The sequence below is a fragment of the Botryllus schlosseri genome, chromosome 1 (assembly GCF_051294905.1).
Source record: "Botryllus schlosseri isolate E-star chromosome 1, Bs_hap1, whole genome shotgun sequence".
Classification (NCBI taxonomy): Eukaryota; Metazoa; Chordata; class Ascidiacea; order Stolidobranchia; family Styelidae; genus Botryllus; species Botryllus schlosseri.
The window spans coordinates 11612894-11629661 of NC_137236.1; the positions used below are offsets into that span (position 1 = coordinate 11612894).

General features: G+C 41.0%; 2 protein-coding genes across 2 annotated transcripts; one reads left to right on the top strand and one right to left on the bottom strand.

Annotated features, from left to right (window-relative positions):
- Window positions 1-5154: 5154 nt before the first annotated feature.
- Window positions 5155-14385, bottom strand: LOC145441154 (serine/threonine-protein kinase 36-like). The gene is made up of 6 exons (XM_080318958.1): window positions 13932-14385; window positions 12086-12863; window positions 10898-11115; window positions 8316-9630; window positions 7443-7631; window positions 5155-6516 (listed from the first exon to the last, which is right to left on the bottom strand). Exons 1-6 carry the CDS (start codon window positions 14300-14302, stop codon window positions 5410-5412), a joined length of 3978 nt encoding a protein of 1325 aa, XP_080175084.1. The 5' UTR covers window positions 14303-14385; the 3' UTR covers window positions 5155-5409.
- A 369-nt stretch (window positions 14386-14754) lies between these two features.
- Window positions 14755-16762, top strand: LOC145442132 (uncharacterized). The gene has a single exon (XM_080320082.1). The coding sequence runs from the start codon at window positions 14857-14859 to the stop codon at window positions 15460-15462; it is 606 nt and encodes a 201-aa protein (XP_080176208.1). The 5' UTR covers window positions 14755-14856; the 3' UTR covers window positions 15463-16762.
- Window positions 16763-16768: the final 6 nt, after the last annotated feature.

A 16768-nucleotide genomic window follows, 5' to 3' on the forward strand; every position in this document is an offset into this window, starting at 1 on the left:
ATTTACAATTGTAGGCTATTGTTAATATACAGTAAACAATATAATATAGGGGTCACAAACACGCGCGGCCAGCGAGAACACCTTGTAGACACGAGTCGAAATTTCGTATTTTCAGGATTTAACAATATTTGCCACGCATATTTTTTTTCGTTTGAAAATTCGAAATTTACTCTAAAATTTCCACAAAACCCATTAAACTTCACTATAACATCGCATGTGGCATGTCAAATGTACTGAACTTGATTCAAATTCTTGTTTTCGCAAATCCAGTAATTGAAATTCTAATTTAATTAAATCCTGTGTAGGTATAATTATAAATCTGGTATAGTTTAGAAAAAGAACTGTAATTATAATTCTAATCTAATTTAACAAAGGTGAACATTTTCTAGATATTCAACTCTACTGTGATTGACATCCGAAAAACGCAGGGGCTCACACTCCCTCCTGCGTCCTAAAATCGGTTATTTTGACGCCAGTTAATTTCATTTTAACCTTTGATGCAAGCATTTTGTAGATAGTAGGAATAGTCTACCTGACCCACAATCGTCCATAATATTATGAACAGAGGTCTTTGACGGCGTGTTGGTCGTAGTAGCTTATGTATAGGAACTAACTGTATAAAAGAAAATGCATTTAATACAGTGAAATGTGATTTATATGCAACAGTGTGAACTTATCAGGCGCATTTCCAATAATTCTGTCAGCTACTGTTTTCATGCCGGACGAACTTGAACCAGACATTCTAGTATTTGGGACATTTTCAACTACACGTTACCTGTTTTTATGAAATATATCGCTATGTCGCACATAGGCTAATAAATCAGTCCGTAGACAAAAGATTTGCGATCTAATCCGACGCTGATATTGAAGCTTGATTAGAGTCCAAAACTTGTATTCGATATGAGACAAACGAGAATACACTGATGGTCCCGCCCCCATCATATATTCAACACGCAATGTATCAGCAATAATAATTAATCCGTCATTGTCAAAACTATACATCAATAAACAATTGTATAATATATTCATATTGAAATAATCCCGAACATTTGAAGTTGACTCTCGCCAGGGGTAATCCTTATAGCAACTATAGCAAACAATTTATAATATAATATAATATATTATATAATAGGCTATATCTATCACAACAATCTTATCAGCGACTATGACATCATCAGCATGAAAATTCGAATAATCGAGGCGAATAGATCGTCTAAGGTCAATATACTCTTTTATTTATTTTACCCAGAGGCCTTCTGTCGGTATAAATTATAAGTCGGCGGGTTTTGATTAAAGTCGACTACAGGGTAGACGAATGATATAATGTACGGCCTCTCCCTAAAACGCAAAACCTGTTGTCTCGATAAATTTTCGCACAAATTGAATCCATTAACTCAGGGCCGGCCAACCCGTGGCCCGCGGGCTACATGTGGCCCGCGAGACGGTTTTGAGTGGCCCGCGCGGTAATTTTAGAAATTAGTAATATTACCAAAAATGGATTGCCCAGATTGTGAACTTGCATAGCCAACCAAAAATTTGATCAGTCTGGGCGCAACACTTAGGACGTGACGACTAAAATATCAATTCCGACGCATTGGCAGATCAATGGGCCAATCAAATTTTGGTGGATCTTCGTACATTACAATAAAGCAAAATTTTCTGCGGTAGATTTATGTAAAGTAAAAATTGTCTTCCCGCTTCCCCCTCGATTTCTTGCTTTTAATATTGTTACCCCTCCTGAAAACGAAAGAACGCCTAAAGTGCCAGGTTGAGGCTAATTATAATCGCAATTACGAGAGAAAGTTGCGTCTAACATGCGACCTTGCGTTTGCGCTCGCAGGAAGACCGTCGACGATGAAACATAGCCTCGGCATAAAATGATCGACGCATGTTGGCCGAAGCTTTCGATGTCGATATGTCCTGGCGCCGAATAGTCCAGTTCTTGCAAACTGAGCCCAGCAATATACAGCAGACCCTGAATATAGGCTACTCAAGTAACCATAATATTGACCTATAAACTTTGAAAAAATTTCGCGCTTGGAGCGGCTAGTGGCCCGCGCGATGGTTCGTCAATGGAATGTAGCCCTTTGGCCGAAAAGGTTGGCCACCCCTGCAGTAACGAGTCTTCGGGGACTGAATTAAACACGACCGTGAAGCGCGTGCTCTAATAAATCTGGGGATATACTGTTTCCATATGCAAATAATATGTAGTTCTTCCCAGTTCCCACAATTGCAGCGCGCACAATATAAGACTTCCAAGGGGTCGTGTTTAAAATTGAACACCTAAACATTTATTTTCTATTACATCCCGAATTTACAACTCGATTTTACCTACTGAAATCGATTAAAACTTTTTTTGTGCCGCGTTTTGAGGCTACATAAAATTTCTACAGAGTCGTATGTGAAATTTGAAAAAAAATGATTGAACAACTCTATACGCTTTATAGGAGTTGAGCCGAGTTCGGGCCGTGTGTATAAACGGCCCGACTTAATCTTTGCCCCACACCAAGACCGCTAATATATAGCCTACTTTTAAATACTTGGAAAATAAGACTACTTGGAAAAAATTCAACTTGCTTGCAATTCATGTTGTACTGATGCTTATAACTGCATGACATTACCACCTTGGTACAGTCTGCTTTCTATCTGACATGAAATCGGTTAACAAATTTCCGTGTCACTCTTAACAGCAAACAATACTCGCGTACACCGCAATAAAAGTGAGTACCGTATGATAGCTTGACGATAATACAGCAATTGCCATCTGAAAGTTTGCACTAAAACCAATGACTAATACATTGTACATTGTTGACAATATTTCTATAAGGTCACGCAGAGTCGTAGTCGAGGTAGTCTTCAATGACATCACGCAATTGACAATCGGTACAACAAAGTTCGCCTATTCAATAGATCGAACTGTCAGCACTAAATTTCCAATGAAACCGCGGAGAATAAATATAAAAGATGATACAAGCGTTCAATCAATTAAATTCCAGGAATGTGCAAGTGACAATCTGTACCGAAACAGCAGTTCGTCAGCCTCCCCCCCCTAAAAAACCTTGGTTTTGGGCCCCATAGGGTAATAAACCAAGCTTCTGGGGGGCTTAGCCCTACAGACCCCCCCCCCATCAGGCTAAATGTTTGGACCACTACTTAGCAGCGAGATTTCTTGTCCTGTTTAGTGAGTTATCAGCTTATATATCACCTAAACGAGCGAAGCGCAAAAAAATCCTTTTAATTCCTGATGGAGTCGGTCAATGCGATCAGGAATTGCAATATTGCTACCAATTTCTAGAGCATAAAGCTGTCTCGGAAAAGGTAGTGCCCGTGAATAGTAATTAAACAAATTCGGGCGGGTGCAATATGACTTTGCTACATGCTGTTATTTCGTGACCTCCTCTCTCTGCTATTTCAAAATATATTGAAATCGTGTTCGTTCAATTGGTATTTCTTTATCGGCAAATCATTTTATCTGCATTTGTCTTATGGGGTTAAGATTCCCGTGAATGAACATTCAGCGCCAGTCATTTAGGCGCCTATACGGACAATTAAACATATCGAAGTTTTCAGTCAGCATAATGGCAGTCCTTTTCGGACAATTTTTCTCGCTGCCGATCGTTCTGGCACATTTCTCGGAATCGCATATGCATGGCATAAAACTTCATATGTCTTGGTGCGTCGTGGCGCGGTAATGGGTGATCCAAAATACCCACTTTTTCAATCCTACGTATTTTTTCTTGTTTCTCTTATTTCATCTGGTGAATCTTTGTTGATATACGATGTTCTTTTGAATTCTCTACTAATAGTTGCTGTCGTTTACCCCTGACGAGTGTCACCCGATTAGGGCTCATTTCTATATGAATATACTATTCAATGGCGAATCTTTGAAAATATACTAAAATTATAATCAATGACAATAATGTGACACAAATAGCATAGCCTACAGCGTCTTCTCGGATCAATTCCACATTTATGGTAGTATATTGATCGACAATTCTATTGGTCCTCGCGGATACAAGCTGTACCATGCCATCTACAATACTCTGCAAATAGGTAATAATAGGCTACTGCCGGTGGTTGATTTATGATAATTTGAAATCTACAGCAGGCATGGTTTCTCAATCGGTTAAGGTTGATAATGTTTGAGGTTACAATTACAAAAATTGGCAACAATAACGCGGATTCATTTACGAAGACTAAGTCGCAATCGAAGAAATACAATTTCCAATGATTAATAATTGCCTAATGCAGAACTGGGCATTTATTGTGCGGCCCGCGAAAACTTCCAAGGTACAGACTAGAATATACGTTTATTATTGGTAATGCGTGGAGAAAAACTATTGTATAAACTGCTCGGTCGAACTGGAGTCCACAACCCATTACTACTGCAGCGGTGCCTCGAATTATTTTTCCCAGTGAGAGTGTTCCGCGCGGTCAAAAGTCTTTAGAACCAGCACTGGCCTGGCGCATGTAAATAAGAGGCTGCTGAGAATGAAAAAAGGCAAACATAAAACGCCCAGGCATGTTGCGGTATAGGCGAGGTCGATATGTCAGATTATGGTCCTAGCTTCATTTGTGATACTGATAACTTTTCATGTCTTTATCACGTACTTGAAAAAGGTTTGACGTGTCTTTGAAATCGCTACTAGTAGCCTATAGTTGTATTCAAGCAGAAATTTATGGAGGTACTACCTCTGTAGTCTGAGTATACTCCAACCATATCTGTGATTACGAGATGTCTTGCATTAGGATATATTGACTGCGACTGACGATTTGACTAATTTGTAAATGAATAGCTGAGAGGCACTGTGGAGTAGGCTATGGACTGAGAATTTTCACGACGACTAAAAGTGCGGCGTATAGAAACCCCAGAGTACGATACATAGTTGTCGAATATCCTGGAAATAGATAAATTATATGGCAACCAATGTTCCCTCTAAGCTGCGCACGAGCGCAGTTCTGACACGGTCTTTGCGCACAGAAAATCCAAGTTGCACACAAAAAAGTCCGAAGTGATGACCTTTTTTTTAGTCGTTACGCACTGTTGTCCAAGGGTCTGCGCAGTGAGATGGTGAGCGTGCTGCGCAGTCTCGTCAAAAATTAGAGGGAACATTGATGGCAACCCTTAGATGGCTAATTTCCATATCAGCAATATGCAAACACTCTATTGACCGTTTTATTTTCAAAACGTATACCACAAATGCATTCGGAAGAAAACGAATGTTTGAAGCAGGGTGTGAGAAGAGGAACACAGTAGGCATACACAGGACTAGATTCAACTAAATGAACAGATACGCTTGGAAACAAAGGATAGACTATTCGACGTTCGGACTACAGTCGCTAATCCAACACTTTAGATACCTCAAGTGATTGAGTACAAGCCTTTACTCAAAATTCGAGTCTTTCAGGCTACTTAGCGGCTTTCAGCTCTACAATAAGTCTTTGCGCGTGATCAGTGACCTGTCTGTTTTGCACAGAAAACCCTGCCGAAGTTTTCGACCGCGCCGAGATAATCCGTGGCGACCATTGATACCTAGCCGATGTCGGAAGAGTGGAATTTTGAGTCTTCGACGCGGCCACAAAGTCAGACAACTTCTCCACGGCGTTGAGATTGATCAACGCGTTTTTCAATTCAGAATGGGTGGCCGCCGAACGCAGCGCTATCAAAGCGGATTGCCTCACGCTGACTTGCGTGTCATGCAACACAGTGGTGAGTAAACCAGGCATGACTTGCGAATCTTGCAGGCTCTGACGTAGTGTGGTTCCCCACTCCGCTAAATTCCCAAGAGTAAGAGCTACGTTAGACCTGGTTTTAGGAACGGGATCATTCAGAAAATTAACGAGAAGAGTAACAGCCTTCTCCAGATGCTTTCCCAAGTCCTTGAACAAGGCGTCGTTCTTTTTATCGCCGCAACCGATGAAGGCTATGTTACCGTACGCGAAAGACGCGGACCTACGACACGCGCCTTCGTTCATAGACAAGCAGCTGTGTAAAGCTTCGAAGATATCCGCTCGGTATTTCGCGGGTATTTTTTGAATCAGCGAGTAATTCTGTTTGCGCATTACATTCCCTATCAAGCAGCACGCCTTGGAGCGTACCGCCGTGTCATCGTTTGACAAGCAAGGCAATATCGCCGGCTCCGTGTTGCTAGATTTTAGAGTAATGTCGCTGACTAATTTGATGCTGTCAGCCGCTACTCTTGCGATGTGACTGAGCAAGGTTAGCAAGTCGCATTTTGCGATCGGTTTCGTGTCGTTGTGCGTGAGTACGTCTGTGAAATACCGTACGTGTTCCGGCTTGCAGCATTGCGTGAACTGTTCCACGCAGGGCTTAAAACTGAGGGACATTCTGCACAGCAAGCCGATCGGTACGTCTAATTTCGATAGCGGCAGAGCGGAGACACACAGGCGAACGATGATGGAGACTAGATTGACTTCGGAATAGCATTCGAAGATTTGCTGGAGGAACATCTCGTTCGTGTCGATGGCGAACGGGAAGCAAAGGCATCTGAGCGCCTGAAAATGAAGTGCTTAGGAAATGAAATGAATCGGTTGGCCAGTGCTACGGAGGACATTGCACTGACGTATATTGAGATGTGGCTTAAAATGCAACCGTGATCGTACAATAAGGATCCTACAAGACATGGAAAATGTTTCATGGAAGGTACATCTTAGCATGCGAGATTTCTTATACTTCCAAGTATATTTTGCCTACTTGAACTGCTCCCTGAAGTGGTTATGTTTTAGATAACTTTTAGAATTGTCACGTTTAACATACTTAGAAATCCTTAATTTTACCATGTATGGAAATTTCAGCATGCGGGTTGAAGTTAGGCGTAGTTTTGGGATTATAACGTGTCCCATGGCAAGCTGTCATTTTTCATTAGGTGCTTGGTCATATGTCAGACAACCATAGCAAATACATACTAATGAATATATTCTTCGTTGGGGATGGCAATAGAACCTTTCGCCCACTGCATATGCCACAAACCACAACGTGATGCACTCACGGATAGTCAATACGGAGAGAATTGTGCGACTAGATAATTCTAGTTGTCTAGTTCGAGTGAAATATTGGTAAACTAATTCTAATATAATTTGTGAAATGTTTCTATGATCTAATTTTAATGCCGATCCAAATTCTGGATACAGGTGAACTGTATCGTGTGAAACGGGCCAAGACTGGTGCGCATACATTTGCCATTTGCCTGACTTTTGTTGCATTTCTTTTTAATTCGAAATTTCATGAAATTTCCGAGTTTTGGCGTATTCAGTAATTCTAATTCTAACTTAATTTGGAAAAGCAGAACACATTCTCCCGTCATCAAACTATGAAATAAAAATAGTAGTCTAGTACCTAGTACCCAACTATGCAAAATGAATACGCATACGCAGATAAAGTGATACTCATATAACATGTATTAGTGTAAAGTTTGCATCACCTGCAATACGATATCGGTGTAAATGCTTTCAGACTCGGAATCTCCACGGTCGTGCTTGCCGAATACATGCGGAGACTTGCGGAAATCTTCACCCAACAACGCGAGTAACGAAAGAATGACGACGGAATCCGTAGCGGACAAAAGCGGCACGCACTGGTACGGCTCCAGGGTGAAAACTGCCATAGTCACCTGTAGAATAGAATTACTTTAACCTGAAGACTTAGTAATGTCTGATAGGACTACAGAAGAGTTGCAATCGCAGTTCTAGAGATCGTCTTTCACATCAGTGGCACAGATTAATGGCTTGATACACCAGAGAAAAAACACTAGTTTCTTATGTGCAAAGATGACATATAGGGTTTGTCACAACACCGAGGCTGCTATATATTAGTACTGAAGAATATGAACAGCTGAACACTGCATTGTATGGAAGTGTTCTGGCTGGTGGTCTGATCATGCATCACACGCATTTCAAGGTTGATAACCACCAAAATGGTCCAAACCGCAATTAGAATACATGCTAAATGCTATTGGATGCTCAAGGCCTCATTTACATACTGGGGGGATTTGACAAAACTGATACGTTGTACTACACAAGTCACTAGAACATCACGAAACAATAGATCTGTTTTGCACATACTATATAATGTTACACTCGGACCATGGATGTGGAACATCTGAAAAGTTTGAGACGGTATTAGCTATGGATTAGAGTTTCTCTCAGATAAAAATTGAATTCAGTATTTGGATTGATCAAATCAGCTTTTACCTTGTAGCCATCAGAAGTGAACGATCGATTTCATCCCACTACGAGATCGAGAGGTTATGAGGCATTAAGAAAATCACCTGAAGGTCATGATAAACTATACTTACATGCAGAAACGCTAGAATACCGTCAGGCGACATCAACATCGGATCGTACGACTCAAATTCCTTCGCCGCATGACTGGTGATCCGCGCAGACGGTAACGTTTCCGTGTCTGCGCCGTCAGCGAAATCGACACGCAAAGAATGCGCGACTCTATGCCAAAGCGCGTTCCACGCACCGCACTCCATAAACTCTTTCGCCGCCGGACGGCTGCCGCTCTCTGTAATCAGCTGCTTTATCATGTCAACGGCACCGTCAAGAAGCCCGCGTTCGCCAGGTGGTAAAGTGTCTACTTCTGTTAGATTAGCGACAGCCAAGCTGATGGAGTTGAAAAAATCGCCGACGTTCAACTCAAACATAGCGCCCGCGTTGCTGAGCTCGTTGATAAGAGAAGCGATTGCCAGGATGTGCGTAGGCACCTCGGATTCCACAAAAATCGTGGCGAAAAGCGACAGGTTGTCTTTCAAAAGATCGAGGAGCGCGTCTGGATTCGCCTCCACGAGAACCACCAATAAATTAATGCTCATTTCGAAACCTTGTTTCAGAGTAGCGTCGGGAAGATTATACCTGCCCTGCACCAAGTGTAAGAGTTTGTGTACATGTTCACTGGTCGATATAGTGCCGGTAACTTTGCGGTTAGCCTGACATCCTGAATACGTAGTTTTGAGGACGTTTATCGCCGTTACAGGGTTAGTAATGTTCACGAAGATGTTACGCAAAGCCGAATGGTCGTGGGCAAAGATATCACAGAGAGAGGACGCGCATTTTCGTTTGTGCGCACGTGTCAGGTAGCCTACGACAGGAGAATACACACAAGCGGCTAAAGCGCCGTTGTACAAAGCTTGAATTTCCGCAGCGCGTATTGATGCCTTCTTAGAATCAGAGACAATGGACCCTATCTGCGATTGCCAACGCGGTAACTCGCTGGCGCCTTCAGCGACTAATTTAATAACTCCGCTGTCGACTAATCGCGCATAAACAGTCTCGCACACTGATTTCGACTGGCAATGATCGCAGCTCTCGCAAATAAAGACGAGACACAGCAAGGCTTGGTCTTCGATGCGATGGTGCGGGTCCAGGCTTGGCGTAATGCAGGTTTTGATGAGGGTTATCATGTCCGCCGCGTGGATCGCGAAGTTGTCCATGCTTTCCCCGTCGATGTTTTTGATGTTGAAATCGCTTGCGGCGTATGCGGTGAGCAAGGCTAAAAGGTCGACGCCTACTTGGGCGAACCACACTTGCTTTTTTACGTTGTCGTCTCGCACCAGTTTGGTAGCGAGCAGTGCGACGCGGCGTGGAACATCAAGGCCTTTGCAGAACCTAAATAAGGATGCAATCGTGAAAGTAAGTTACTGTCCTAACAAAATCTATTGAAAGATTCAGGGATTTCTAGAAGTTCTAAAAATCCCTGGAAAGATTACTTTCATTATAAGTCAAAGACTTTTCGGGTGCCTCTATCAAGAGTTATCAGCGTACCAAATAGGATCAAAAGTAAAAATAATATAGCAAAGATGTCCGTCACAGAAGTCTGAAAATTACCGAAGTGAACAGTTTAGAAAAGGAGGCCTTCATTTCGACAAGGGTTCACATAGTTTTGGCAGTTAATCCGGGCAATTATTTTTTGACCTAAAAGACACGAGATTTAGCTCTAAATAACTTACTTTTGACATTTATTGACGTTAAAAAACATTATTTTGGCAAAATTTTATCTTCAAGGATTTAAATTAGGCATAATTCGATCTAATGGTAGAATTGTAGTACCAGGTACCGTACTTTTCTACATAACTGGTTCGAATTGTCTGTCATTACGAAGTAGCTTGGCCAGAATAGAGAAAAAGCGTTCAATAGCATCGTTTGTTTTCGGCCACAATTGAAGCTCAGTGTATTCCGCTGGATATCTGGTAACACATCCGTTGCTTCAATTGACTATGTTGCCTACATTGCAAATTTCAGACCTCAATCTAAATCCGAGTTTTCTTGACAACTCGCGAACCACCCGTCAATGAGAACCAATGCTCATCACACAGTCAAGCTTCAGATTCAGATTTGAGATATGGCCTGAGCTAGTAAAAACTGCTGACCTACTAAAAATTTCACTTGTTTTTAGGTGTGATGATCATCACGCCATGTCAACTTATTTGTTTCATGCGATGGTTAATGATTCACAATGAGTAGACGATGGCCCATCTACAACCGAAAGACTGTAAAGTAGGCTACAAGGTGTAAAAACGTTCACGGTTCACCGATAGCGCAACCTATACGATACCAACGAAAAGCAGTTTTAAAAAAAATTCTACTTTGTAAACAATTTTGACAATATTTTGACATTTTTTTACAACACTTGTCCAAAAATAGTCGCCATAGTCATCAGTCATTTTGTGTAAGTCACGAAGATATATGGCCATATTGCAAGTTCCAAAGTAGTCACCACCGATAAACTGAAACTAGTTACTCAAGTGCTACTAAGGCCTTCATTTTTACATTACCTTAACATAACTTTGAAATGTCTTGCAATATCTCCGATATTACAGTCCAAATACGATGCGAAAATCCATTAGAATATTCCATACCGTTATTGCAACCGTACCTGTAAAGCACCTCCGTGTCGCATTTGGTGGTGAGTAAATTTGTGATGACTCTGATCGGAGACCGCAACTTCGTGACGGCTTTGGCGTCAGTCGTGAAAATGCTCTCTTCTGCCACCCGCAGCTGGTCCAGCACCTTTTTGTGAAAGCCCGTGTCGCTGAGCAGAGTCAAAGGCGTAGTGAGCTGCATATTTTCTGGGTTTGTGGCGTCGATAATTTCCTGCGATGCAATTTTGAAGAATTAGATCAACGGCAGGGTTGTAATGACTCACGTCACGATTTTTTGGTGACTCGACCTGAATCGAGTCAAATTGTGTATTGACTCGGCTTGTACTCGAGTCATCGTGCATGACTCGAACCAAGTCATATGACTCGAGACTAGGACGCACAGACATTTAATAGTAACTTTGAAGGATACTAAAGTCACCACGTTATTGGTTATGTTTTGCAACATTTTCGATGCTACTTTTTACTGCAACTTTTATCAAGTATCGCGAAAAATGTCAAGGATGCTATAAAACTATTTGTAGTATGTTTCTCTCTTTGATTTGCTTAGCAAAGAGCTATTGTGATTGATTTAGCTGCATCTCATGTTATCTATGATGCAATGGCGCGCAAGCTACAAATTCAACAACCCCAGCCAAGCACAAAAAATTATAAGTTTACTTTTGTTAAAATAAAGTGCAACTTTCTCACGATTTTAGTGGAACAAACCCGAATGATTATTACCATTGTTTTGAATTACAACAGCAAATAAATATTACTTGTTACTAATTAACTGTCACTTCCTCATTACCTCAACACATTCACCGAGCAGCATGTATACCCAATCTGATTCACCGCTTTCAATTTAGAAATAAAATTAATACTCTGTATCATTATAAATTTCTACTCGGCCCGCCAATGTAATTTCTTCTTTTAATTTGGCCAGCAGGGAAAATAATCTCCCACCCCTGATCTAGTGAGACGAATGGTTAATTATAGGGATTTAGGTTGTTAAAATGATGAACAACAATGAAGTGAAGAAACAGTGCGCCGATGCAGCCAGAATAATTGATAAGCATATTAAATTCAATATGAGATTTTAAAAGGGGGTAGAATCGAGCTTGGTAAAGGGGTAGAGTTGTATTTGATTCCACCCCCTGTCTACATCCCTGCATGTATCATACAAAAGTAAGCCTACTGCAAACCTGCCAATCGTCGTCAGAGTCATTCCCATCATCGGCCGCGTCCAGCTTCACTTCCTCCATCCCGGTGGCGGACCGGCGCGGTTTTTGGGCGCTCACTCTCTGGCTTTGCGTCTGCCGTAATACCTCACTCACCGAAGCCGATTCGCTGCGGCTCGCGGCGGACTTTTTCACGCTTACAGACAGCTTGGCTGGCTTTTTAGATTCCGCCATTTTTTTATTAGCGGCCTCCATCTTCTGCCGAGCTTTCCTTAATATTTTAGACCCACCCGATTTCGCGGCTAGCTTTTTCGCCATCGTCTCTTTAGCGGTTAGCATTTCGTCAGTAGGTGTTACAGTTAGAGGTATCTCTTCCTTCTCTGCTTCGTCCAAGACGCAGACTTTACCTCTCACGAAAGGATGCTTTAACAAGTACGGCCACGTAAGTCTTTTCGAAGGGTCTTTTGTGAGCAGGCCACGTAAAAAGCTACGAAAATCGTCGCCCATCGTTTTCGGCCACTTGATATCGTCTTTAATGATCAGGCTCACGAGTTGAAAGATGCTGTTTGTATAAAACGGAGGTTTCCCCACAAAAAGCTCGTACAGGATACACCCGAGAGACCACAAATCTGCGTTGTGATCGTATGGTTTCTCCTCGACCAGTTCTGGAGACATGTACAGCGGCGTGCCTTTGATTGATGTCAAAACGAGTGTGTTTATGCTCATGGCGCGTGCGAAGCCAAAATCGCAGAGTTTTACCACGCCGCCTTTGCCGATTAGCACATTTTGAGGCTTCATGTCCCTGAAAAAAGGTGAAGAGATCGAAAAGACGTTCTGTGAAACTATAATAAAATTAGGAGATGAACTTTAAACGTGTTAGGTGAGATTAACATCTGTGATTATAATCAGGGGCAGATACTGTACGGTAGCGATTATTTCAGAATTCAGGGATTACGATTACAACAAGAGATAGCTTTAGTGGGTAATGATCATAATATAGTAAAATCAAAGAGTACTTGACTATAATTACAGCAAAATCTATTATAGTAGTCATTTGTCAATTATGATTACAACACAATCTAGCAACAGTAACGGAATATATTGTAGAAAATTTCTTGCATTTGCAGTTTCAATAGTCATGAGTTAACCTTTTAAGATAGGCAGCCAAGTTTTAGAAGGGCATTATATGCAATCTCGTAATGGAGATAGTTCCAGTATGGGTGTTCCCATGAGATAGGAAGTTGTAGGCCGTATCAATGTTCTTTCCAATAGGAAGGGATGTCACATTCAATGAATCAACACCTAAGAACTGGCGCATAAGGTCAAGCCAAAGACAAAAAAACTAGAATTTTGATTTTATCAGCAGCCAGGAGGCTGATCTGAACACACTTCTTGACAACTGGGAATTCAATTACCATATAGTTATGCAATGGAAATAGACATGCGGACACGGATAGGATGTGACCAAATTGTTAAATTTCATCAAGATTTGGTAACAGAAAGGTTTAATCCGAACGGAATGAAAGTTTGCTGGCTTCTCTCCTGTGGCAACCCGGAGAGCAGGCCTACTTTTCAAACAAAACTGGTTCAATTTCGACAGTACCATTTATAACATTTTAGCAACATTTTGCAGTGGATCTCGGTACATTTCTCGAAATTTATCAGGGGAGCAGCAATAATTCTCTAATTTGAAGTAAGTATGCCGCTCACAGCATCACAGGGAATAGCGTGAGCACGGGACACCGATTCAGTCCTATCCATTTTTAGAGCATTAAAGACATTGATATATAGGCTTACCACTGCAGCGCTGCATGTAAATTGAACTTATATAATTGTAAAAGTAGAAAAACATATACATATTGACTCCTACCTGTGAAGAATTCTATGAGAATGCAGGTAATAGAGAGCAGAAACCAGCTGATGCGCAATGCCGTTGATTTGTTCTTCGGGCAGCTTGCCATCATCTTCTAGTATTTGAAACAGCTCTCCTTCGGCGAATTCAGTAACCACCACGACGTCTTTTTCGGTCTCGAAATGATCGAGTAATTCTATGATGTTCGGATGCTTCAGTCCCGACATGATCGTGATTTCGCGCCTCAAACTTTTCAGCTCTTTCTCTGCCCTGCCTGCTTTAGGGATGAATTTAAGGGCGACCGCATGTCCGGTGTGTCTCTTCCTGCCCTTGAATACTTTCCCGAACGATCCTTCTCCTATTAGCTCGAGAACGTGATACTTGTCCATTGCTTTCGGCTTGGTAAACGGCTGATATCACGAATGGTGGATTTGGAAATTGTTGATAAACGAACGGCGACCGCTTGAAATAACAACAACTACAAAAGTAACTGTGATCACGTGACCGTGACTAAAAATGAAGATATCTAATTTATTTTTTATTACTACACATATATCAACATCACGCAAATCACAGAATATCGTTTTTCGGTAAAAAACTAAAATACTGTATATAATGTGTATAAAAATAGAAGTATTTTTCTTTTCGTTGCCTCGAATCCACCAGGTGACTGTAAAATTTACCCTTGTCCGTTTGAATCCGACCGTTATATAAATAATTTATAAATTAAAATTAAATGTGATACCGAAAAGACTAATAAACTGTTTTAAATGCCTTGTATTTTCGAATATTTCCAAAGTTTGCACGCATCACCAACTATTCGTTATGGATCACTGGTATCAGCAGGAATAAGGCCTGCAACTTTCGTCGAGCAGTGTTGTATAATTGTTTATGCTTCAATTTTACGATCATTTAACTCCTGGATAGAATTCATTTGCTAAATATGTCGTTCTCGATACTGAGAAATCCGTATGTTCTTGCCGGAGCTGGTAGCATAGTACTTCTCGGCGCTACGATACACCAGTATTCAAACAACGTCGCCGAAAACACGGGGTTTCACTTCAAGGACCCCGATCCTAGTTTACGAATCATAGAGAAAGATGTGCTCATTCCAAAGTACATGACGAACGAAGCAAAGATAAGGTGCGACGACTACGCGGCCAAGTTTAGAGCGTGCGTGGATAAGACGGAGCCGTTCACGAAGGATCGGGTGATGACTTTCAAAACTTGTAAGAAGGAGAATGACGATTTGCTGGAATGTATGGACGGGTATTTCAAGGATTTCAACTTTTACCTGGAAATAAAGGAAGTTTATCTCAAAGAAAAGACTCTTTATAAAGCTTGTAACGTCATGACAAAAGACCGAAACATTGTAAAAGATCGTATTCGTAACTCGGCTCCCGTAGATGACTTTACCGGAGATTTCTTATCCTATTACAATTCAGTTAAAAGCATGTACGAGAAAACTGGAAATATGGATGCCTATGATGATCATCTTATCAAATCATATAACGATCTCAAGGCTCAGATAACAGCTGAGAGCGCATGACTTGGCATATGTTCCATCATAATATATGCATACCGTACCCGCGTATGTTATCTCCATTAAGCTAACTGCTCCGCATTATTGCCTCATGTGTCAAAATAACTTCCTACCTTGACTTAATCTTGTCACCCTAGGTGACAAGATTAAAGGCGCACTGCATGAGTCGGTCTTAACTTTGGTGGTATAGCACCTTAGTTTTAAAATCAGTGTGATGAACAAGGGCATGTCGTACACACACTTTTGCTGAGTTTGTCAACGATAGAGGTGCATTATTGATGCTTTCAAAATACATCCCAGGTATCGGAAGATGCACGCTCATGAAACAATATGAAATCTCCCTCATAATGTCAAAACACTATCAACGCAAACACTGTATTCGCTAATGTTTTCCTCCATAGCAATTAGTATGTGCTGAAGAATACGATTGTATATATATCTCTCATTTCTTGACTTACTCAGTCACAACTCATGAATCACATATAGTGAAAAGTATTGAAGTGATTTCCAAGGTTTCCAGACCTGTAACTGTGATAAATCAAACTGGTAATGGCATTGGGGTTTGAGTACAGGCAGCGTTTGATGTTAATACCGACGCATGTATATGGAAAACCATCACTAGCAACTTGAGTTCACTTGTTCCAGCTTGCTCAAATGACTACCATGTAATATCCAACTTGAATGACTCGCAAAGTCGCAATATTGAATATTACACAGATTACTATATATTATCCTGGCTTCCAATATCAATCTCCATATTACATCATAGTTCTCAGGTTCGTTGTGAAAATTCTAATTGAAATTTTACAAATCCTATCCTTGAAAATGGCCTAGTTTTACTGTACTGAGGGATACTACAAGTGGCTCACCACGTTCAAATGAGTATGACCCAAGTTAGTGAGTTATATACTTCATGTGTTGGTTGAAAGAGCAGTGGTAAAGTGATACTTTCAATACACATATGCTTGTTCAAGATTACTTATTGATCAACCATTGACGGTACGTGAACAATAGTGTTAAATTATGCTCACCAGTGATTATGTGTATTCCAAATTGTACATCTAACTGCTGTCTTTCCTGAACTACTTATATAACTAGCTCTGCAACTGCAACTTTACACCTGGTAACCTAATGACACATTTTAATTGCCTGTTTTGACTGATTATGATGGGATCCACTCGGATGGTAGTAGGAATATTTTCCTATAATATGCTGTTCATCAGTTTCTGTGTTTATATGAATGTTCTGAATCAATTACGACTTATGACAAAATGATTTTTAGTAAAGTGTGTGTCTTTCCATGTAGTGTTTA

What these genes read in the sequence shown, in the direction of transcription:
- LOC145441154 (XM_080318958.1), bottom strand. Translation starts at nt 14,302, where the DNA reads ATGGACAAGTATCACGTTCTCGAGCTAATAGGAGAAGGATCGTTCGGG. An exon ending in GACACGGAGGTGCTTTACAG is followed by an intron (nt 9,631 to 10,897) that starts GTACGGTTGCAA and finishes ATCCTTATTTAG; the next exon opens with GTTCTGCAAAGGCCTTGATG. An exon ending in GTATTCTAGCGTTTCTGCAT is followed by an intron (nt 7,632 to 8,315) that starts GTAAGTATAGTT and finishes TCTATTCTACAG; the next exon opens with GTGACTATGGCAGTTTTCAC.
- LOC145442132 (XM_080320082.1), top strand. Translation starts at nt 14,857, where the DNA reads ATGTCGTTCTCGATACTGAGAAATCCGTATGTTCTTGCCGGAGCTGGT.